The sequence below is a fragment of the Mustela nigripes genome, chromosome 18 (genome assembly GCF_022355385.1).
Source record: "Mustela nigripes isolate SB6536 chromosome 18, MUSNIG.SB6536, whole genome shotgun sequence".
In the NCBI taxonomy this organism is placed as follows: domain Eukaryota; kingdom Metazoa; phylum Chordata; class Mammalia; order Carnivora; family Mustelidae; genus Mustela; species Mustela nigripes.
This window is the reverse complement of record NC_081574.1, coordinates 15,817,719-15,843,570: the sequence shown is the minus strand read 5'-3', so window position 1 is coordinate 15,843,570 and position 25,852 is coordinate 15,817,719. Positions and strand designations below refer to the sequence as shown.

The following is a 25,852-nucleotide window of genomic DNA, read 5'->3' as shown; positions in this document are numbered from 1 at the left end:
GCCTTCTTCCCTAGCCCTCCACCGCTCAGCTCCTTACTCAGGGGCATCTGCATGATGCCCTTCACCGTCTTCTCCGCCTTCTTCCCTAGCCCTCCACCGCTCAGCTCCTTACTCAGGGGCATCTGCATGATGCCCTTCACCGTCTTCTCCACCTTCTTCCCTAGCCCTCCACCGCTCAGCTCCTTACTCTCTGCCTCCTGTCCAGCCCTTGCCTTTGTGGGCCACAGCTTACCTTCCATCCATCGCGTAAGGGCCTTTTCTTTAGGGGGCCTCCCCTGACCTCCCAGTCTAGGTGAGGTTCCTAGTGCTTTCACTTGATCTCACTGAGTGTCAATGTGAGTAATAAGCTATTTGTAAAGTCACTGCCGGGGCAGGTCCTGTTTCGGTCCTGTTCTCATGAACACATGATAAGAACAGGTAGATTGGATTATGAAACAGTGACGCACATACATACCCTTCTGCGACTCTGGGTTCCAGCCTTGCTTTTTGTCTTTCCCCTATGGTTTTTCCTCCTGACTTGACTTCATGATAGTGCCTCCAGCTCCCCCCTGCCCTGTCCCCACTCCCTCACCAGAAGCCTTGGCTGCTGTGGGACTCAGCACCAGAAGAGAGAACAGAAGGCAGGAGAGAAGGAATCCAGAGAAGGGAGTAGCCAGTGCTGGGTGGTGGTTCGACACCAGGAGAGCAAAGAGACTCTAACGCCTACCATGTCATTTGTGAGATGTTGGGCTAATGGAAGAAAAGGCAAAAATGGGGAAGAAAGGGTACTGTACCATAAGAAAAGGGAATTGGACAACGAAGCAGGAAGTTATTGTATTAATTAGGATGAACTTACATGATAGCACTATTTTAAAGCAATCAACATTGAGTTTTTGAATCATCCTTAATGATATAGAGAATGTTCATGATACAATATTACTGTTAAACAGCAGGATACACTGTTGCACAGGGAGGCCATACAGAACGGAAAAGTTGTCAAGAGCATGGGCTCTGATCTAACACTGCCAGAAACCCAGTTCCGTCACCAGATGATCACTAGTGAGGCCTTGGGCAAGTTCCTCAACACTTCCTCATCTCAATGAGTTAGTTAAGAAAAAATAAAAATAAAAAAATAAATTATTAGATTTTGGAAAAGAACCAGTAGTGCAGTGGTTTAAGCAAGAAAGGCCTGGCACAAATAAGGTAGACACACAGATTAAGAATCACTATTCTACATAATAAAAATCAATTTGGTGTGATGTCACACCATGAATGTTATTTGCCTTTATTTTTGCACTAGTATCGGTATATAAAAAGATTATTTCAATGAAAATAAAAATTTCTATGCACACAAAAAGAATAAGTTAGTTTAGGATTATATAAATATATATATAGATACACAGTGTATTTTGAATTTGTACTCTGAAATCCACTTGCTGTTGTTTTTCTTATTATTACTTGGAGAAAAGCTGGAGATAAAAATACCCAAATGCTGGGGTGCCTGGGTGACTCAGGAGGTTAAGCCTCTGCTTTTGGCTCAGGTCATGATCTCAGGGTCCTGGGATCGAGCCCCGCATCGGGCTCTCTGCTCAGCGGGGAGCCTGCTTTCCCCCTCTCTCTGCCTGCCTCTCTGCCTACTTGTGATCTCTCTGTCAAATAAATAAATAAAATCTTAAAAAAAAAATACCCAAATGCTAACATTGGCTGTCTCTGGACTGTGGACTTTTAGATGATTTTTATCCCCCCCATTATTTACATATTTTATAAAACTTCTACAATAAATGTTCTAAATTTTAAAAAATGCTGTTCAAAACTTAGTATGAGTATTGCACAAAATGTTCATTTGTTGTTTGTTTATATTTTATTATCTCAGAACCAATACACAGCCCATTTTTATTCTGAAAATTAATACAGCTTTTAAAAATCTGACTTAGTTTATGGCTTCCAATATTCTTATTCTCAGCCTCTAAAGGAATAAAATACAGATATATCTGTATATGAAAGTAGTTAATGAATTGAATATCATGGATCAAAGAGAAGGTCAGTTAGTTATATTCCATTATAAGAGGATTTTTATAATAATCTAATGCTAGTTATCATTTATGGAGCACTTACATGCCAGGTACTGCTAAATTCGTTACCATACAGCCTATGACGTAGTGTTATTATACCAGTTCTACAGCTGGGGAAGTGGAGCATAAAGAACTTGAATAATTTGTCTGATTACACAATTATTAGGACAGAAGCGGAGCTAGCTAACCCAACTCTAAAGACTGTGCTCTTAACCATCATGCTATTTTAATTCTTTCAGAGATTTTGTGGGATAAATAGTACCGTTTCCACTTTACAAATGAGGAGAGGTTTAGTAGGTTCTCCAAGATCCAAGTACTGGTGTATAATTGGAACAGGGGCTGTAACCCATTTCTGTCAGACAGCAGAGCCCCAGCCCCTAACTGCTATCAGAGTCTCTCTTTTTGTGACAATGACATCAATGGCTCCAAGCAGGAAGTATGAAGGATTTCTGGGAGACATGGCAAACATGATCACCCCTTTCTCTAGGGAATCTTTAAATTCGTATCCACGTGACACAGTTAGGGACTGTCCACACTTAAAGGTAGAACACAAAATAATTTTACCTTACTTCTTACCTCTTTAATTGGATTTGATGACAACTCTAATTTCTTTAAAGAAGAATTACCAAGGAAATCAAGTTCTTCAGGTCTCAGTACTTTAATTTTATTATTTGATAACAGAAGCTCTTGGAGATTTTCCAGTTGGAGCTGACTTCCTAATTTAGTAGACGACAAACCATTATGAGATAGATCTAATTTGATTAAATTCTGAGAAAGAAAAAAGATGAATATAAGTTAGAGTCTGGCCTCCAAAAATAGCTCCTTTAAATGTACCTGAATCTTAGAAATAACTTAGAAGTAACAGCAAAATATCACCTATTATTCTATAGAAAACTGACAGTAAGAGTAATAAAAAATCTTTGTTCCTTCCATGTTGATGCGAGTGGTGGGTATTCATCCTTTCTGATGGCTGGGTAAAGCAGAGAAAGACAATTGTCACATGGTTTTGCTCATATGTGGACCATAAGGAATAGCACAGAGGACATTAGGGGAAGGAAGGGAAAACTGAAGGGGGAGAAATCAAAGGGAGAGGTGAACCGTGAAAGACTACAGACTCTGGGAAACAAAGTGAGGGTTTCAGAGGGGAACGAGATAGGGAGAGGGGGTCGCCTGGTGATGGGTATTAAGGAGGGCACATGCTCTAATGAGCACTGGATGTTATACACAAATAATGAATCATTGAACACTACATCAAAAACTAATGATGTACTGTATGGGGACTAACATAACCAAAAAAAAAAAAAAAAGAAAGAAAGAAAAAAAATCTCTGTTGTGATTGAAAATACCATTGTTGCAAAGGCTTTGTTTCTTACTGCAAGAATCATTTCAAGAAGAATAGTTTTATTTCTCTTAACAAAATAAAAGGACTTAAGCTCATTTATTCATGATATAAGGAGTATTCATAATAATAATTTCTTTACGATGTAAGGAATATTCTTGTGGCTTACCAAGCACAGGGTGTCATGCATCAGCCTTGAAACTAAACAGAAAAAAAGAAGAAAAAATTTTCTTCTTAAAGAAGTATGAGTAGAACTTTGATGTCCATGAAATCCTAAAAAGATTTTTATGTTGAGAAAGATTGGTAGTTATGTAAGTTTTGCATCATGACTAGTACAGAATATTCATTTTAGTTTGTTTAGTGGGTGCTGTGGGACATTTTACCACCCTTATGCTACATTTTAACACATAAAGTTCTACTCAGGTGAAGGTAATGTAAAGCCGAGATATATTAGGGCAGAATCTTATGTAACACATAATAAACAGAGTAAGAATTTTATTTATGTTTTAAAAATAAAAGAACATTTTGCCAAAGATTACTCTAACCAGATTTTGAGGACTTGGTGTACATGACAAATCATCCACTTCAGCATCTAGGGAGGCACAAGAAAGAATTTTCAAATCACTGGCAAGCAAGTCATTTTATAAATGTTTCTAAGCATATTTAAGTTTGTACACTAATTTTGGGACATGAGGTCAAAGAATGCCAAATTTTTTCCAGGTCCATAAAATGAACGAGACCGGGTTTTAAAAATGGCTTTGGTTTAAGAAAAGTGCTTAATAATTCTCTCAGATTGAGAGACAATAACTTACATTTTCCCAGATGCAAAAGTCAAGTAAAGTACTGGGGAAAAAAAAAAAAGATGGTGGCCATTGGTAAAGCATTATTGTAAAGAGATTTCATAAATCAAGAGTACATAATTTTTTACTGAACAATTTGCTTTATCTATCAATTTGTTAACTTCATTTAAGTCAGAATTTGGATATGGCTTTTTTTTTTTTTTTTACTGCAGGTAATTTATTTGCTCTTTTCCTTGTGGTATATTCTGATTCTTCTCTGGTTATGACAGATCAGATTCTTTTTTCATCTCTACCTCTTGTACCTAAGTTGAATTTTTAATGGGAGGGAGCAAGAGAGGCAAAGTTCCTTAAAATTAAGGCTGAAATTGATTTAAGATGCTATTTTCCCTTTTGAAAACATTTTCAAACATAAATGGCCATACTTGCATGGGAGGTCCCCCTCTTTCCACTTGAGTGAGATTGGTTTTCTTACTCTTCACCTTGATATTGAGATAACATATTTTAAATTTCTTATAGGGAGATGAACCTTTCCATCTTACCTTCAGGCTTTGAAAGGGATTGTTTTGAATATTCTTGATGGAATTGGACATTAGGTGGAGTTCTGTCAAGTTCATACAGAAGACAAAAGTTTGGTCGGAAAGGTGAGATAGCTCATTGTGTTGGAGGTTCAAACTTTCCAGCAGGGGGAGTTTTTGGCACAATTCTGACTCCAGTTTTGAGATAGAGTTGTAGCCTCCATCCAAGATAGTAAGTTGGCTATATCTTGTAAAGTTGGCAGCTGGTAATCTTCGGAGCTGATTATGAGTGAGATTCAACACTGTTATGTTTGCCGGGAGGTCATCAGGCACTTGAGTCAACTTCAGATGACTGCAGTCAGCCACTTCGTGTCTAACGACACATTTATGGGTAGAGGATGTACAGAGAACCCACAGGGACAGCAGTCCCCAAAAGAAGTAGATATGAAAAGGTGAACTCTGGTTCATGTTTCTCCCCTCTAAAAGAAACGTAAACAAGTAAGAGACAACATTAGTAACATAGGCTTTCATAGGTATTGGTATATTCTTTGAAAAACAGATAACCAAAAGTGACTATATATGATCTTTTTACTCACAACTTCTACAGAATACAAGCATCTATTCTATAATCAATATTTCAAATGGAAATAATTCAAATAGCACAGAAGTACAAAAATGGAGCATACAAACTCCCTCTTCACTTTTCACCTTTACCCCAGTTTCAATGCAGCGTCTTTAAAATTTTTTTTAAAATTTAAATTCAGTTAATTAATATATAATGTGTTATTGGTTTCAGAGGTAGAGGTCAGTGATGCATCAGTCTTACATAACACCCAGTACTCATTACATCACGTGCCCTCCTTAATGTCCATCAGCCAATTACTCCATTCACCATCCCCATCCCCTCCAGCAACCCTGTTTGTTTTCTGTGATTAAGAGTCTCCTACATTTGTCTCCTTCTCTGATTTTGTCTTGTTTTATTTTTTCCTCTTTTCTCCTGTGAAATTCTGTTTTGTTTTAAATTCCACATACGAGTGAGATCATATGATAATCGTCTTTCTCTGATCGACATATTTCACTAAGCATAATACCCTCTAGTTCCATCCACATTGTTGCAACTCAATACAGTGTCTTGTTGAAAGAAACAGGATACATGATTTCATTTCTATAACACCAAGATCAATTAGCTTCTTAATCATACTCTTGGGTAAATGGCCGGTTTGGAGGGATATCTCTGACACCTTCTCTTGGGTTATCATCTTGGAATCCATTCCACCATGTTCCTGGGTTAACGTCACTATGGTGGATTTCAGTACCTTCTTTCTTGAAATATTTTTTTTTGACCAAAGTATCTGCTTGAGTAGCTCTTCTTCCTCTTTCCCCAAAATATTTACAGGAGGTTTTATCTATCTATCTTTCTTTTTTTTTTTTTTTTTTTAGATTTTTAAATTTATTTATTTGACAGAGAGAGAGAGAGACATCACAAGTAGGCAGAGAGAGAGGGGGAAGTAGGCTCCCTGCTGAGCAGAGAGCCCAACTAAGGGCTTGATCCCAGGACCCTGAGATGATGACCTGAGCCGAAGGTAGAGGTTTAACTCACTGAGCCACTCAGGTGCCCCGAGGCTTTATCTTTTAGCTTCTGAAATACCTGTTTTTGTTCTTTTGTCATATGATTTTGATGTGTAGGCTATTTGAGGCTTGGAATACTTTTTTTAAATTAAGTGTTTTTGTTTTATTTTGTTTTGTTTTGTTTTTTGACAGAGATCACAAATAGGCAGAGAGGCAGGCAGAGACAGAGGGAAAGGGAAGCAGGTTACTTGATGAGCAGAGACCCCGAAGCGGGGCTCAATCCCAGGACCCTGGGATCATGACCTGAGCCGAAGGCAGAGGCTTAACTCACTGAGCCACCCAGGTGCCCTGTCAGTTCTATGCCAATACCCTGTTGTTTTGATTACCATGGCCTACAGTAAACCTTGAATTCTGAAGTGTAAATCCTTCCATTTGTTATTCGTTTCCTAGGTTTTTTTTTTTTTTCCGTGCCACAGTTGATGGGAATTATTTGAAATAGTTTTACTTATTATTTAATTAATTATTCCTCCTAACTGGAGTATACAGTTACAATAGTAGAGGACACATTGTCTTTACTCTGTACTGCTTTACCTGCATCTAGAAAAGTGACTAGACCATATCGAATGTTGGATAAATACATGTTGACTGAATAGCTTTCCCTGGGCAGTTAATCAGCTCGAGAAAACCTCTCTTACCTCCGTCAATGGTCCCAACTTTATTTTGGTGGGATATATGTCTAATGTGATAGTCTCTGGTACGATCAATTACCTAGTTTCACTTTCAGATATTTAAAAATATCAAATACATCTTCAATGTATGGAGCCGGATCAATAAAAATGATAATTAAATAAGTTAGTTTTCCGTAGATCTAAAAGTCATGTCACAAGAAGAATTCCAGAAAAGTTTTAAATAATAAAATCATTTTAGAGGATTAATTGTAAGAAAATAGAACTAGTGCAAGTATTTATAATTGTTCTAATTGGCTTTTAAAACATAGTGATTTTACTTTTTTTTTTTAGATTTTATTTATTTATTTGACACACAGAGAGAGATCACAAGTAGGGAGAGAGGCAGGCAGAGAGAGAAGGGGAAGCAGGCTCCCCGCTGAGCAGAGAGTCCGATGCGGGACTTGATCCCAGGACCCTGGGATCACGACCTGAGCGGAAGGCAGAGGCTTAAACCACTGAGCCACCTAGGTGCCCAATAGTGGTTTTACTTTACTTCTATTCTAATCTAGTTCTCAGAGATAGAAGAAAAGTCTGTTTCTATTAATTATTTTATGGCCTTTATAATACTGGCATTAAGTATTGTGAAAGCCATACCCAATTTTTATATTTATAGGCTATGACAAAGATCACAGCCCAACTAGGAGGCCCCTCACCAAACTACTCAGGTACATGAAAACTTTAGAGCTGAAAATGAATACATTCTGGAAATCAGGGACTAACTTCCCAAATCTGACCTCTCTGAAATCCTCCCAAACCTCTCTTCCTTGTACTATAAGTGCTTCTACTTCTATTTACAACTCACACAAACAGTGCTGCAATATAGTCTCCTCCTTGTCTGGGTGACATTTCTCTGTTTTAGAATGGAAATAGAGATCAAAATTACTGAAAAGGACTAATCTATTTACAAAGAATATCTCTGAAGGACTGAAAGACATTCCCAGATCTGAAAATACATTCATCACATGGAAAAGTACATCACCAAATGGTACGTAGGAAGAGTGAAAAAGGAAAATCCACAGAGTGAATCTTACGAAACTTCAGAATTGTGACCATTCGAAAGAAAAAAAAAATCTTAAAACCTTCAAAGGGGAACATATGATCAATTACTTCCAAATGAAGAAGTACTTTTCATTAGCAACATCAGCCACTAGAAAACAATAGTGATGAGCTTTCAAAATGATCAGGGGAAACAATTTTGAACCTAAAATTTCATTTCTGCCTGAACAACTCAAGATAAGGGGCAAAGCATTTTGAAATATGCAAAGATTCAGTAAGTTTATAACTATGCAAACTGTATGCAAAAATTATTCTGGAATTTGCTTCAGGGAAATAAATGAGAATACAGTTAGAGGATGAAGCAGACAGGAAAAAATTGCTATTGTATGAGACAGAAGCAAAGAAAGCTAAAAAGATGGAAAATAGACACTCAGTGGGTCTTGCAATTTTAGAAAGGCCTTTCAGGGTGCATAGAATTACATGTGTCTGTCTAAGTGAGAGATAATATTGCATCATGATGAAGACATTTGGTCTGGAACCAGACTGGTTGGGAGTTAGAGCTAATCCCTGCTTAGTTTGGATTCTCCGTTTTGGTTCGTACACTTCATAATATTTTCTCCCCGTGAGTGTATACAGATAACACCTAACTGCAGACACACACCAACACACAATCCTATTGTGAAACTGCAAGGTAACTTCGTGAGCTCCTCCTGCTCCAGGCTGACTCGGATTTCCTCCGACTCACCTGCATTTACCAGTGCTGTGGGGAATGATCCTTCTGATCTTCCTATACATCTCAACGCCTATCCACTTGTCACTTTCCTCTACTTTCCTTTATGAGGCCAAAGAAAACCACTTTTGTACTCCCAGGAGCACCTGAAGTGTTTTCTCCTTTTCAAGCACAATATCACAAAATGCCAGCTCCTGTCTCCTTTCTGGCCAACAAATCTGAGAAAAGGAGAGAAATTCTTTCAAGCTCACAGGGCTCTGTAACTTTAAGACAAAGATACGATTTAATTAATTAATTAATTAATTAATTTGAGAGAGAAAGGGCACCTCAGCGGGGGGTTGGGGAGGGGAGACAGGCAGACAGAGGGAAAAGCAGACTCTCCACTGAGCAAGGAATCCCAAACCGGGCTTGATCCCAGAACCTGATCTGGGATCATGACCTGAGCCAAAGGTAGATGCCTAACCAACTGAGCCAGCCAGGTCCCCCCAAAGATATGATTTTTTATTTTTTTAAAAGGCTATTGCAAAATGATCTCCATAAATTTCCTAACGTGCTTTTCCACGTCCGGAAATCCACAAAGGAAAAAAAAAAACCTCATTATTGTACAAAAGTATTGGATTATGTTAATTATAAATTCCTGCTTTTATATGTACTCTAAGTTACGATACACTTCTCCCCACACCTCTGTCATCTCGCTTTCCTTCTCTTCTCCTGTTGATTCTGACTCGATTTCAAGCACCAGATCAAAGAAAGACCAAAGAATGCTGAAACCGACGTGCAGTCCCAGCTCTAGCCAACAGGACAGACCGGATCCCAGTAAGATTTTAAAGATCTACCTTCATTTACTCTGATAACAGCTGGCCGTTCCTTTTTTCATTAGTCCAAATCCAGTCGTTTCCTCCAGGGACGGGCAGCATATTTGCTGCAATCTCGAAAGTGAAACTAAAAAGGGGTGGGGGGGAAGGCAAGCTTCTTACAGTTCTTGGATTCTAACAAGGGCACAAAGGGGAAAAAAGCACATATCACATATCAGCAAGAGAAATACTAAACTGCTTCTCAAAAAATGTCTTGCTTTTCTGCTTTGGGTACAGTCCCTTGGGTTTTACTAAAAGGGTCACAGATTTAGCAACAGAGAAGTTAAAAAAAGTGGGAGCTCTGTTGGTGTGGGCAGGGCTAGTACTCTAGAGGTTAAGCCGGTATCTGTGAGTGATTTCCTCTGTTTTTTTCAGAAGACTGATGCAGAACTGTCGGAACCTAGTAGTGCGTGGTTGGAGTGAGAAAAAACCTCAATCCCTAATCAAAGCTGAATACTTTCACTTCCCTTATCTTCTTAGCAACCCAGGAAGATAAGTAATGTGAACATTAGCCTTTTTATCCAAGGAGACACCTAGTTCACAGCAGAGGAACTGCTCAAAGGTGCAAAGCCAAAAGCCAGTCCTAACTCGTGCTACTCGTTTCCATAATCAGAGCCTGTTAGGGAGCAAACACGAACACAAAGAAGTCCATTTTCACCAGCTGGTTCTCAACAAAAGGACACATTTCCCGTTTTGATATAATAGGATATAATGTTACCAACCATATTGTTATATAGCAAAATAGAACACTCAGAAGAGACTGTAGAGACCACCTAATTTAACTCCCTTGTTTGAGAAATGAGGAAATAGCACGATGAGGGATTTGCCAAAGGCTATACCAAAGTTACTTCGTTATTCAAACAACTTTAGAAATAAAACAGCTTGGATCAGTTGAAACATGCCCGGAGCTTGACTTGATTGAAGAAATGAGGGCAAGAAAATAGGTCTGTATCATGAAGCAAAATGTCTTCTCCTTGGGTCTCAGTCTTAGTTGAAACCCTCTGATGGTCACTGGGCTCATGGTCGTGCTTTTTTGATTTTTCACTTATCTATAATATAATACCATAAGCAGACAATTGCCCTGAGTAAACCATGGTCCCTCACATCTACCTATTGCAACATGCGGTAGAACATTAATAGTATTCCAAAAGTTTCTTCTCTGTGAGCTCCTTGAAGCCGAACATGGTATGATCTCTGTATTACAACTCTCCAGCCACTCTTCCATGGTAAGCTGGTTCTCTGGCCTCCAATGAACCAGGCTCCTCTTCAGTATTCAGACTTCTGCATGGTTTTTTCCCACATTGACGTTGGGCTTGGCTATGTGACTAGAGTTGGCCAATAGGACATCATTAAGCATGAAGTGAGCCAAGACTTGATAAGCATTTGTACATGGGCACTTAACACTTTTCCTTTCAGAACTCAGTTGCTGTGTGGTTAAAAGCCCAACCTAGCCGTCTGCAAAGGCAACATGGAGGAGAACTAAAAGTCTGGCCAACAACTCCACTGATCACCTAGGAGACAACCAGCCTCAACTTGCTGTCCAGTAAGTAATGAGTGAGCCATATGGGGAGTAGATCTAATTCCAGTTGAGTCACATGGAGAAGATGCCACACAGAGCAGAAATAAGTTTTCCCCAGGTAGGTCCTGCCAAAATTATGGAAGAGTAAACAAATAAATGACTATTGTCCCCAAATTTGAGTGTTTATGTTATGTATCATTAGATAAATGAAACACATTCCCTCTATAATCTGACACACCCATCTCTTATGCTTTATGACTCTGTGGGCATACTAAATTTTCCATAACGTTGATTGAACTAATGAATGGATTTTTCCAAATACTTATTGATCATCCCATAATGCAACAGTTTACATCCAGATATTACTAGTCCTTAATTCTTGCTAGCTTCTGAATACTTCACAAGTTAGTTTCTCTCCACTGTACATTCCTTGGTTATGCATTAACTTATTTAGCTATTATGGTGGTAGGTGCTATAGTGACAAAGCTCATTTTTCCCCTTTTAAGAGAATTAAATCAAAGTTGTGATATACGCCCATAAATACAAGTCCAGTATTTATTGGTATTTTGTAGCATGCTAGATCAGCAAATCTCAGAATATAAATGAAGCTGCATTATTCCCAGGGGAGCCAAGATCTATAGAATTCTAGAAGCCAAAGTCCTTTAAATTTACTAAATTTTTATTGATTTTACTAAAATCTATATATTTTATAGTTTCTTCCTTCAACTTGAGTGAGCACTTGTTAATGAAAATTGAGTAAGATAGTATATGCAAAGAGCCTGAAAGAATGGTTTGAGAAAAAACAGCAAATTTCAGAGTCTGGCAGTTATAAGCCAAAAGTAATCAGTAACTTATTATTTACAAATTTATGGAACTAAAGACCCTCTGTCCTTCTCTGCCTGCTCCTAGTAATAATTCTTAATAAATTAGACATTGTTTTTAAGTGACAATTGCAGCCTTTTTAATGCTAGGCAAAGAATTTTTTGATGATTGATAATGTATAATCACTAGGAAATCTATTCACTTTATCTTAAGATTTGTAAAGGAAGGTTTAATGATGATTTTCATAATCATCAGCATCTATAAAACTAGACTATTGAAGGCTATATGAGACACTGTCTACAATTTTCCATATAAATTAATTTAGACATGAAGATAGCATCATTGCAATTTCTGACAACATATATGGAGAGCTGAAATTATGGGGAAAATGGACTATGTGAAAAGACAAGCTAATATTAGACAAAATAATTATACTATTGCCAGATTCTACAAGGTCCAAATAGAGAACTAATTATTGAGGAATATTTAAATTTGGGTCAGCACCAAATAGCCAATTGCCAGGGAGCTGTTGGGAATTTAAGAGTCTATATCATGCACAGGTTTTATGTCACATGGTTCTTAAAATTTTTGCAATAAATTGGACTTAGTCAGTCTTCCTTGTGTCAACAAGAAACCAAAGTAAGGCTATACCTTTTCATCAGTAAAATTTCTCATGGGTTTGTAATGTGATTAATGTACTATGGACCCACTTAAAGAGTTAAGTTTGCCTCAAGCACTAGGTAAACAGGCATTTTAAATTGTGCTCACTGGTCTCCCTTCATAGCCTCCTTTTGGAAAGGACATGATCCTACTCTGTATCATCAGAAAATCTAGCAGGCATTTCTTGCTCTTCTTTTGGTTTCTGAACTCTTTCTCTAGCATAAAGGTACAGTTCCTCTTACCAATGTCATTTCCATTTCTGCTCATTGACTTCAGCTGTTTTAAATTAAGCTCATCCAGACAACAAATTCAGCAAGAACTTTGACAAGGGAGGAAATCACACTATGTCCTTTCCACTACTCTAACACGTACTGAATAAAATTAAACTTGAACTTCCCTTCTGAAAAAGGAAATCAGCATCTGACACATGGAGCTTCTGGTTTAACATAAAGTTACTTATTTAGTAATTTTTCAAGGTCGTTGCAAAGTGGTGATAGCTTTCAGTCTCTTATAAATCTGTGAAGACCTTTAGAATGAATGGGGGCTCACTCTCCTTTATCGACAGTGTCATGATACGGCTAAGGGCTCTTCAAACTCTATGCCTTGAATTTAATATTATGTATTAAGATAAAAAATAAAATTCTAGACCCAACTTCATTTTCATTCTATACTTTAAACATCTTAATTAAATTTGATAATCTGCTGTCCCCTAGGTATCCAAGGAATGGTGTCATAAATGAGAGACAAAACCAATCACACTTAATACTTAAGAAATTTCAAAGTATCAACAGCAACTAATAACTTACTGTAATCAAATTGAACTGGTCTTTGGTGAGAACTAATGCTCATGTAATTGATCCCCATTTTATAATGCAAAATTTGAACCAACAGGGAAAATTAAAAAGCAAGCTCAGAGTTGGAAAGGCTGGGCAATTGTTTTTAACCACACTTCTTGATTCCCACCTAAGAGGAAGCTTAATCTGTTTCATGAGATGGTTTATAATAAGAATATGGGAACTGGTCCTTAAAAAGTGAGAAGTAAAAGTGGAAGAAAGGTGGGGCAAGGAAAAGTTTCCTGTGATAAAGATATGGAGCTAAGAGACACAAACCTAACAAAGTTTAGAAGGCTCCAATACAGAGTTTATGGCCAATATAAAATACTAGTCTTATTCTTTACTTTATGTAGAAATAAGCCCATATAAGAGTTGAGTATACACTTTAACTTCATCAAAAGAAATTTTTTGCCTGATATGTTGTGTGATATCAGCAAAATGGTGTGATATCAGCAAAGGGTATGATATCCGCAAAATGCCAAACTAGAAAGTTTCAATCCCTTATTTCATGAAAATATCAAAAAACAAGAAACTAATTTAGTTAATGTTACAGTAGCTGTGAAAAAACAGCCAAAGATCTACAGTAACCAAGTGAATTCCCTGTCAATAAAAATGTACCTTAAAAATGATAGGAAATTTCATGGAAATTTTACTCACCATTTCCCTACTCCCTCGTAGCTCAGCACAGTCTTCATCTAGAAGGGGCAGCAACCAAATTCCCAGCTGCAGATCAAACCTACTGGCAATGTTATACCCATTTTGGGGGCTTCCTAAAGGACTAGTTTTCTCATCTAACTCAAATCTCAGTCTAGGGGAAAAGCAGGAGTCAGTGTTTGTGAAAGCTTCAGAAAGATTGTATATACAGAGCACCTGAGGCAAAAGATGACACGTGGGGACATACAATAGACCAGGTAGGGCCCTCAGGAGAAGCTGGAATGAGACTCTTTGGGATTTTAAGACATTCAAAAATAGCCATGTTTATGGAGGAATTGAGAGAGCCACACATAAGCCGAAGCAAAAGGTATTCTCAGAAAAGACCTGAGTGGACTTTGAGCTTTTATCTTGGGCATATCCCTAAGCTCAGAACACATAGACCCAATTGGTGAGCACTGCCCCATACAGAGCTGGTTTCCAAGGACTGAGAGAGGTTGCTATTTTTTTCAAATGCCTGATTTTCAAATAGAAGTCATAAGGCATACAGAGAAGCAAGAAAACACGGCCCATTCAAAGAAACAATATAAATCTCCAGACATTCTCCTTGAGAAAACACAGACATTGGATTTACTAGGCAAAGACTTGAAACCAGCTTTCTTAAATATGCTCAAAGAGCTAAAGGAATGGGAGGAGAGGAAGATAGGGCCCCAGTGGGAGGACCGTAGGCTCATCTCACCTCACAAACACAACTAGATAACGACCATATTGTCCTAAATACATCAGAAGTCTACCTGAAGATTGACAGAACAAACTCCGCAACTAAAGGGAGAGAAGAGCCACGCTGGTGAAGGTAGGAAGTGCAGGGATGTGGTTTAGGAGAGAAATGGATCAGTGATACTTCAGAGGGGAGGGAGCCATGGTCACAGAGAAGGGTGAGAGGGGGTTAGAGAGAGAGAGAGAGAGAGGAACACACAGGGGAATGTACAAGGAGAACATTTCCCCAAAGCTGTTATCTTAGAAAATGAGAGGGGTTGAATTTCCTGAGTTCTTGCAAGCAGCAGAGCCTAAAGTCTAGAGTTTTAAAGGTCAGCAGATTTGGCTGAGAGAGAGCCCTAATGGCACAGCACTGCTCCTGGAGAGATGGCAACTGAACAATCCAAGGGCATATGGCTTGGGAGCACTGAACTGAGAAGCACCTAAGGCACACAGCAGAGAGAGTATTCACTATTCTGGGAGGGCTTTCCTGAGAGGCAACATTCACAGAGACTCCTCCCCAGGAACAAAGGGGCTGGCTGGTGCCAATTCCTTCCCCCACACGTCAGCATAAACACAGAACCACATGACAGAAGCAGCTCGGTGCCAACACTGGTTGCCTAACTTGGTTTCACCAAATCCCAAACCTCCATGTTCTTCTGGAACTGCCTTTCTCAGTCAAGCTTGTCTCATTCCCAGTGTGGTAGTCCCATCCCCTAGAAGATTAGCACAAACACTTACCTACACCACCTCTCCCAGCTGGAGTTCTGTAGGGCCTCAGTTCTGGTGGAGTTAGTGTTAGGTCTCATTTAACAAGCAATCCAGAGTATACCTTGTTAAAACTGGCCACATTTAGGCCAAGGAGCAAATGCCCACTGTGGGCAAAGAGACCTTTTGCAGATGATTGCTCTGAAGGATAGAAGAGCCAGACACAATATCATAGTTCACACACACAGTGGAGACACTCCCTGAAGAGCTAGACCCTGGGAACTACATGACTTCTTCATTAGGCCATTACTTTCAGGAGCAGGAGACATAACTAGCTTTTCTTACAGAATAAGGCAGAGACTTAGACAAAATGCCAAAATGGAGAAATTTACCCCAAATGAAAGAACAAAAATAAGGCCACAGCCAGAGATCTAAAAGAGACAGATAGAAGTAACATGCCTGAAGGAAATTTAAAGAACCAATCATGGACACCTGAGTGGCTGAGTCGATTAAGCATCTGTGTTTAGTTCAGGTCATGATCCCGGGGTCCTGGGGATTAAGTCCTGCATCAGGTTCTCTGCTCAGTGGGGAGTCTGCTTCTCCCTCTCCCTCTGCTGCTCTCTCCCTGTCAAATAAATAAATAAAATCTTAACAAAAAATAAAGCAACAGTTGTAAGGATACACACTGGGCTTGAGAAAAGAGTAGAAGACATCTTTTACCATAGAGATAAAAGAGTTAAAAAAGAATCAGTCATAAATGAAGAAAGCAGTAGGTGAGATTGGAAACAGGTCAATATAATGAACAACAGGCTGGAAGAAGCAGAGGAATGAATTAGTGATATAGAGGACAAAATAATGGAAAGTAATGAAGCTAAACAAAAGAGAGAAAGAATAAGGAACATGAAAATAAACTTAGGGAACTCAGTGATTCCATCAAATGTAATAATAATTGTATTATAGGACTCTCAGATGAAAAAGAGAGGAAAGGGGCAGAAAATTTATTTTACAGAATAATAGCAGAAAACTTCTTGGGAAAGAAAACTCTTGGGAAGGAAACATACATCTAGAGAATTCCCATCAAAATCAACAAAAGCAGGACAACAACAAGACATATTGTAATTAAATTTGCAAAATATTGTGGTAAAGAAAAAAAATATTAAAAGTAGTAACACAAAAGAAGACAGTAACATACAAGGGGAAAAACCATAAGGCTAGCTGGAGATTTCCTACCAGAAACATGGCAAGTCAGAAGAGAGCCGCATGACATACTCAAAGTGCTGACTGGGAAAAACCTGCATCCAAGAACAATCTAGCCAGCAAGGCTCTTATTCAGAGTAGAAGGAAAGGTAAAGAGTTTTCCAGAGGAACAAAAACTAAAGGAGTTCATGACCACTAAACCAGCCCTGCAAGAAAATTAAATATTAAAGGGAACTCATTGAGTGCTAAGGAGAGACCAAAAATGACGAAGACAAAGAATCAGAGAAAAGCTCCAGAAACAACTACAAAACAAGTAATACAATGGCAAGAAATAACCTATCAATAATTACTACGAATGTAAATAGACCAAACACTCTAATCAAAAGACATAGGGTGCCAGAATGGATAAAAACAAACAAACAAACAAACAAACAAACAAACAACCCCCCCCCCCTCCAAGGACCTATCTATATGCTACCTACAAGAGGCTCATTTTAGACCTAAAGACACCTGCAGATGGAAAGTGAGGGGAAAGAGAAATATTTATCATATAAATGGATGCCCAAAGAAAGCTGAAGCAGCAATATTTGTATCAGACAAACTAAACTTTAAAACAAAGATTGTAAAAAGAGTCAAAGAAGGACATTATATAATCATAAAAAGGACAATCCAACAAAAACATATAACAATCATAAATACTTATGCACCCAACTTGGGAGGACCTAAACATATAAAACAATTAATAACAAACATGAAGGAGCTATTTCAAAATAACAGAATAGTAGTAGGTGTCTTTAACGCCCTACCTATACCAATGGACAGATCATCCAAACAGGAAATCAACAAGGAAACAATGGCTTTGAATGACACACAGGACTTGAGGGACTTAATGGAGACATTCAGAATGTCCCATTCTAAAACAGCAGAATACACATTTTTTTCAAGTGGACATGGAACATTCTCTAGAATCGATCACATATTAGGTCACAAAACAGGCCTCAACAATTACAAAAAGACCGAAGTCATACCATGCAACTTTTCTGACCACAACACTATGACACTAGAAGTCAGCCACAAGAAAAACATCAGAAAGAGCACAAATACATGAAGACTAAACAGCATGCTACTAAACAATGAATGAGTCAACCAAGAAATCAAAGAAGAAATTTAAAAATTCATGGAAACAAGTGAAAATGAAAACAACAGACCAAACCCTTTGGGATGATACAAAAGTGGTCCTTAGAGGGAAGTATATAGCAATACAGGCTTACCTCATGAAGCAAGAAAAATCTCAAATAAACAACCTAACCATACACCTAAAGGAGCTGGAAAAAGAGCAACAAATGCAGCCCCAAACCAGCAGAACGAATGAAATAATAAAGAAGACAGCAGAAAAATAACATAGAAGCTAAAAACAAACAAACAAATAATAGAACAGATTCATGAAACCAGTCACTGCTTCTTTGGAAAAATAAACAAATAGAAACTTAACAAAATGATAAACCTGTAGCTAGATTTATCAAAAAGAAAAGGACCCAAATAAACAACATCATAAATGAGAGAGAAGCAACAGCCAATACCACAGAAATGCAAACATTCATAAGAGATTATGAAAAACTATATGCCAACAAATTGGACAACCTGGAAGAAATGAACTAATTCCTAAACACAGATAAACTACCAAAACTGAATCAGGAAGAAATAGAAAACAGACCAATAACCAGCAAAGAAATTGACGGGGTGCCTGGGTGGCTCAGTTGGTTAAGCTTCTGCCTTCAGCTCAGGTCATGATCTTAGGGTCCTGGGATCGAGCCCCACATCAGGCCCCCTGCTTCTCCCTTCCTCACTCCCCCTGCTTGTATTCCCTCTCTCCCTGTCTCTGTCTCTGTCAAATAAATCAATAATAAAATCTTAAAAAAAAAAAAAAACAGCCAAGAAATTGAATCAATAATCAAGAAACTCCCAAAAACACAAGTCCAGGACCCGATGTCTTCACAGGTCAATTCTATCAAACATTTATTTTATTTCATTTTTAAAGATTTTATTTATTTATTTGACAGGCAGAGATCACAAGTAGGCAGAGAGGCAGGCAGAAAGAGAGGGAGAAGCAGGCTTCCTGATGAGCAGAGAGCCCAATGTGGGACTCAATCCCAGGACCCTGGGATCATGACCTGAGCCAAAGGCAGAGGCTTTACCCCACTGAGCCACCCAGGCGCCCCAATTCTACCAAACATTTAAAGAAGTTAAATTAAAGAGTTAATATTTATTCTTCCCAAACTGTTCCACAAAATAGAAAAGGAAGGAAAACTTCCAAATTCATTCTATGAGGCCAGAATTATTCTGATACCAAAACCAGATAAAGCCTCCACTAAAAAAGAGAACTACAGGCCAATATTCCTGAAGAACATGGATGCAATAACTCTCAATAAAATACTAGCAAGCCAAATCCAGCAATATATTTAAAAAAATCATTCACCACAATAAAGTGGAATTTCTTCCAGGGTTACAAGCATGGTTCAATATTTGTAAATCAAACAATGTGATATACCACATTAATAAAAGAAAGGATAAGAACCATATAATAATTATAATAGATGCAAAAAAAGCATTTGAGAAAGTACAATAGCCATTCATAATAAAAATCCTCAGCAAGCATGCTTAGCGAAATAAGTCAAGCAGAGAAAGACAACTATCATATGATCTCCCTGATATGAGGAAGTGGTGATGCAACATGGAGGCTTAAGTGGGTAGAAGAATAAATGAAACAAGATGGGATTGGGAGGGAGACAAACCATAAGTGACTCTTAATCTCACAACAAACTGAGGGTTGCCGGGGGGAGGGGGTTTGGGAGAAGGGGGTGGGATTATGGACATTGGGGAGGGTATGTGATTTGGTGAGTGCTGTGAAGTGTGTAAACCTGGTGATTCACAGACCTGTACCCCTGGGGATAAAAATATATGTTTATAAAAAATAAAAAATTAAAAAAAAATCCTCAGCAAAGTAGGTTTAGAGGGAACATAATTCAACATTATAAAGTCCATATATGAAAATCCCACAGATAGGGGCGCCTGGGTGGCTCAGTGGGTTAAGCCGCTGCCTTCGGCTCAGGTCATGATCTCAGGGTCCTGGGATCGAGTCCCACATCGGGCTCTCTGCTCAGCAGGGAGCCTGCTTCCCTCTCTCTCTCTCTGCCTGCCTCTCCATCTACTTGTGATTTCTCTCTGTAAAATAAATAAATAAAATCTTAAAAAAAAAAAAAAAAGAAAATCCCACAGATAATATCATCCTCAATGGGAAAAACAGAGAACATTTCTTCTGTGATTAGGAACAAGATAGGGATGTCCACTCACACCAATTTTATTCAACATATACTGAAAGTCCAAGCCACAGCAATTAGACAACAAAAAGCAATAAAATGCATCCAGATGGGCAAGGAAGAAATGAAACTCACTTTTTGTAGATGACATGATACTATATACAGAAACCCTGAACAAACCCACCGAAAAACCTGCTATACTGAAAAGTGATAGTATTGTTAAATGAATTCAGCAAAGGTGCAGAATATTAAATCAATGTACAGAAATCTGTTACATTTCTAGAGGCACCTGGGTGGCACAGTCGGTTAAGCATCCAACTCTTCGTTTTGGCTCAAGTTGTGATCTTGGGCGTCTGGGATTGAGCCCCTCACTGGGCTCTGCACTCCCCGTAGAGTCTGCTTGGATTCTCTCTTGCTCTTCCTCTGTCCCTCTCCCTCCTCCTTCTCTAAAATAAATAAATAAAACTTTAAAAAACAAACAAACAAACAAACAAACAAACAAAAAAGAAATCAATTACATTTCTATACATCAACAAAGAAGCAGCAGAAAGAGAAATCAAGGAATTGATCCAATTGCACCAAACCCCCTGAGATACCTAGGATAAAACCAACCTTTAGTTGAAAGACATGTACTCTTAAAACTATAAAACTCTGATGAAAAAGATTGAAGAGGACACAAAGAAATGGAAAGACATTCCATGCTCATGGGTTGGAAGAAAAAAATATTGTTAAAATGTCTATTCTACCCAAAGCTATCTACACATTTAACACAATCTCTATCAAAATATCAACAGCATTTTTCACAGGGCTAGAACAAACAACTCTAAAATTTGCATAGAACTACAAAAGACCCCAAATAGCCAAATCATTCATGAAAAAGCAAAGCTGGAGACATCACATTTTGGCATTTCAAACTGTATTACAAAGGTAGTCATCATAACAGTATAGTACTGGCCCCAAAATCTGACACATAGATCAAGAGAACAGAATAGAAAACCCAGAAATAAGCCTGCAACTGTATGATCATATAACTTTCAAAAAAGCAGGAGAGAATATTCAATGCTAAAAAGACTGTCTCTTCAAAAAATGTTGTTGGGGAAACTGGACAGCAACATGGAAAAGAATGAAACTGGACTACTTTCTTACACCATACACAAAAATGAATTCAAAATGGGTTAAAGACCTAAATGTGAGACCTAAAACAATAAAAACCCTGGCAAAGGACACAGGCAGTAACCTTTTTGATAAAAGCCATCTATGAAAAACCCACAGCAAATGTCATTCTCAATGGGAAAAAACTGAGAGCTTTTCCCCTAAGGTCAGGAATGTGGCAGGGCTGTCCACTATCACTACTGCTATTCAACATAGTACTAGAAGTCCTAGCCTCAGCAATCAGACAACAAAAAGAAATAAAAGGCATCCAAATCAGCAAAGAAGTCAAACTCTTAAACTTTGCAGATTATATGATACTTTATGTGGAAACCCCAAAAGACTCCACTCCAAAACTGCTTGAACTCACATAGGAATTCAGTAAAGTGTTAGGATATAAAATCAATGCACAGAAATCTGTTGTGTTTCTATACACCAACAAGACAGAAGGAAGAGAAATTAAAGAGTCGATCCCATTCACAATTGCACCCAAACCATAAGATACCTAGGAATAAATCTAACCAAAGAGGCAAAGAATCTGTACTCAGAGGACTATAGAATACTCATGAAATAAATTGAAGAGGACATGAAGAAATGGAAAAATGTTCCATGCTCATCGATTGGAAGAACAAATATTGTAAAAATGTCTATGCTACCTAGAGCAATCTACACATTTAATGCAATCCCTATCAAAAGACCATCAACTTTTTTTCAAAGAAATGGAATAAATAATCCTAAAATTTATATGGAATCAAAAAAGACCCCAAATAGCCAGAGGAATGTTGAAAAAGAAAACCAAAGCTGGTGGCATCACAATTCCAGACTTCAAGCTCTATTACAAAACTGTCATCATCAAGATACTATGGTACTGGCACAAAAAGAGACACATAGATCAATGGAGCTAAATAGAGAACCCAGAAATGGACTCTCAACTCTATGGACAACTAGTCTTCCACAAAGCAGGAAAGAATATCCAATGGAAAAGACAGTCTCTTCAATAAATGGTGTTGGGAAAATTGGACAGCCACATGCATAACAATTAAACGGAACCATTTCCTTACACCACACAGAAGAATAGACTCAAAATGGATGAAAGATCTCAATGTGAGACAGGAATCCCTCCAAATCCTTGAGGAGAACAAAGGCAGCAACCTCTTCAACTTTAGCAGCAGCAACTTCTTCCTAGAAACATCGTCAAAAGCAAGGGAAGCAAGGGCAAAAATGAACTCTTGGGACTTCATCAAGATCAAAAGCTTTTGCACAGCAAAGGAAACAGTCAACAAAACCAAAAGACAACTGACAGAATGGGAGAAGATATTTGCAAATGATATATCAGATAAAGGGCTAGTATCCAAAAATCTATAAAGAACTTAATCAAACTCAACACTGAAAGAACAACTAATCCAATCAAGAAATGGGCAGAAGACATGAACAGACCTTTCTGCAAAGAAGACATCCAAATGGCTAACAGATACATGAAAAAGTGCTCAATATCACTCAACATTAGGGAAAAACAAATCAAAACTACAGTGAGATACCATCTCACACCAGTCAGAATGGCTAAAATTAGCAAGTCAGGTAATGACAAGTGTTGGTGAGGATGCAGAGAAAGGGGAACATTCCTTCATTGTTGGTGGGAATGCAAGCTGGTGCAGCCACTCTGGAAAAGAGTATGGAGTTCCTCAGAAAGTTGAAAATAGAGCTACCCTACCCTACCATTTAATTAAGAAAATTAAACCCAGCAATTGCATTACTGGGTATTTACCCTAAAGATTCAAACGTAATGATCTGAAGGGGCACATGCATCCCAATGTTTACAGAAGCAATGTCCGTAATAGCCAAACTATGGAAAGAGCCTAGATGTCCATCAACAGATAAATGGATAAGGAAGATGTGGTACATATATACAATGGAATATTATGCAGTCATCAAAAAACCTAAAATCTTGCCATTTGCCATGGCATATATGGAACTAGAAGGTATTACGCTAAGCGAAATAAGTCAATCAGAGAAAGACAATTATATGATCTCACTGATAGGAGGAATTTGAGAAAGAAGACAGAGGATCATAGGGGAAGGGAGGGAAAAATGAGACAAGAGGAAACCAGAGAGGGAGAAAAACCACAAGAGACTCTTAATTTCAGGAAACAAACTGTGTTGCTATGTGGGGTGGTAGGGATAGGGTGGCTGGGTGATGGACATTGTGGTGGGTATGAGCTATGGTGAGTGCTATGAATTGTGTAAGACTGATGATCACAGACCTGTACCCCTGAAACAAATAACATTATATGTTAATTTAAAAAAATTTAAAATAAGAAAGAAATAAGAAAATAGAGAACTTGAACAATGTTATGAACCAATTAGATCTAGCAGGCATATACAGAACACTCCGCCGAACAAAAGCAGAACACATTTTTTTCAAGTGCACATGGAACACTTTCCAGGATAGACCATATGTTAGGCCACAAGATGAATCTTAATAAACTAAAAGAGACTGAAATCATACAAAATATTTTTTCTGGTTACAACTAAATGAAAAGAAATCAATAACAAAAGGGAAACTGGTAATTTCACCCATATATAGAAATTAAACAACACAGGGGCGCCTGGGTGGCTCAGTTGTTAAGCGTCTGCCTTCAGGTCAGGTTATGATCCTGGGGTCCTGGGATCGAGCCCCACATCGGGCTCCCTGCTCAGCGGGAAGCCTGCTTCTCCCTCTCCCACTTCCCCTGTTGTGTTCCCTCTCTCGCTGTGTCTCTGTCAAATAAATAAATTCTTTAAAAAAATAAAAAGAAATTAAACAACACAGTCTTAATGCAACCAATTGGTCAAATAAGAAATCACAAAGAAAATTAGAAAATATCTTGAGACAAATGAAAATGAAAACACAACATACCAAAACATATGGTATGTAGCAAAACCAGTGTTATGCAAATTGATAGTAGTCAATACTTAGAGTAAGGAAGAAAAAAGTTCTCAAAGTCTAACTTGACATCTTAAAGAACCAGAAAAAGAAGAGAAAATTAAACCCAAATCTAGAAAAAGGCAGGCAATAATAAAGATTAGAGCAATATAAGTGAAATATAGAATAAGAAAACAATAGAGAAAAATCAGTGAAACCAAGAGTTGTGTCCTCGAAAAGATGAACAAAATTGGCAAACCTTCAGCTACAGTGATTAAGAAAAAAAAATCAGTCAAATTATTAAAATCAGAAATGAAAGTGGGGACATTACCACCACTTTCACAAAAATGAAACGAATTATAAGAGAGTTATTATAAATAATTGCACATCAACTGATGGATAACACAATGAGTGGTCAAATTCCTAGAAAAGACACAACTTTTCTAGGAATTTGACCACTCATTGTGTTAAATAAGTCAGTTATTTGTATTGCAACTATCAAGACTGAATCATAAAGAAATAGAAATAAATAGACCTATAACTGGCAATAGTTATTGAATCAGTAATAAAAAACCACCCAACAAAATAAAAAGCTCTAGACCAGATGGCATTACTAGTGAATTCTATCAAATCTTAAAGAATCAAACTCTTAATCAAGCTCTTCCAAAAAAATTAATGAGGGGGGAGCACTTCTAACTCATTTGTTGAGGCCGGCATTACTCTGATGCCAAAGCCAGAGAAAGACACTGTAAGAAAAGAAAACTACAGGCCAATATCCCTCATGAATATCAATGCAAAAATCTTCAATAAAATATTAGCAAACTGAAGTCAACAGTATATGAAAGGGATCACACACCATGACCTAGTAGGATTTATTCTTGGAATTTAAGAATGGCTCAACATAAAAAAATTAAACAACGTCATATACCACTATACCACATATACCATTAACAGATTGAAGGAGAAAACCATAGGATCATCTCTATTGATGCAGAAAAAAGCATTATAAAAACTAAACACATTTTCATGATAAAGCACTCAGCTGTTTAATAAGATTTAAGGATTCTTTGGAGGCCTACCTGAGCGGGGCGCAGTTAATGAGGGGTTCAACTCTTGGTTTCGGCTCAGGTCATGATCTCAGGGTTGTAAGACTTAGCCCTGGATTGGGGCTCAGCGCTCAGTAGAGTCTGATTGTAAGTCTCTCCATCTCTGTCTGGCCCTCTCCCTCCATCTCTTTCTCTCTAAAATAAATAAATAAAGCTTAAAAAAAAGATTCTTTTGATGACAGGAGACAACACAATGTCATGCAGATGAAGGCTAAAGTCTGTTACTTACAGCTGCAAATGAGAGAAGGCTTAGACCTCTTCACACAAAGAATTACCTCAATACAGGATACTGGATCTGTAGTTGGCAGCTTCTGTATCGCAAGCTGTGTCCTTAGCTAGGTTTGGCAGGTTCCTTGGGGACTGACTAATTTGAGTAATTTCAGTGGGCTCTAGTGTATAGGGGCTTTTTCTAGTGGTCTGAAACCTGCTCCCAGGGCAATTAGTATGAGTGTATAGTGGCCTAGAGAACCTGATAAGGGAAGTGAGTTGTAATTAACTCTTCAAGGAGAGCTGACCAGCCCATGGCCAAGGACCTAAAACTGGGTCAAGACAGCATTTTTTAAAAACTATGTTACAATTGACCCCTTGATGTCTTGACATCAGTTTTGAGCTAGTTTTTTTGGGGGGTGGTGGTGGTGGGGAGTTATTTG

The 25,852-nt window shown here is 38.1% G+C and overlaps 1 protein-coding gene across 1 annotated transcript in view; it reads right to left on the bottom strand.

Annotated features, from left to right (window-relative positions):
* Nucleotides 1–25,584, bottom strand: part of TLR3 (toll like receptor 3) — a 29,582-nt gene extending 3,998 nt beyond the window's left edge. Inside the window, exons 1-7 of the mRNA XM_059384124.1 lie at nucleotides 25,432–25,584; nucleotides 25,176–25,337; nucleotides 20,335–20,491; nucleotides 16,024–16,156; nucleotides 9,565–9,717; nucleotides 4,730–5,184; nucleotides 2,628–2,819 (exon numbers count right to left, since the gene is read on the bottom strand). Coding sequence (XP_059240107.1) covers nucleotides 2,628–2,819; nucleotides 4,730–5,173 — 636 coding nt within the window. The 5' untranslated portion in view covers nucleotides 5,174–5,184; nucleotides 9,565–9,717; nucleotides 16,024–16,156; ... (1 more) ...; nucleotides 25,176–25,337; nucleotides 25,432–25,584. The remainder of the gene's footprint in view (nucleotides 1–2,627; nucleotides 2,820–4,729; nucleotides 5,185–9,564; nucleotides 9,718–16,023; nucleotides 16,157–20,334; nucleotides 20,492–25,175; nucleotides 25,338–25,431) is intronic.
* Nucleotides 25,585–25,852: the final 268 nt, after the last annotated feature.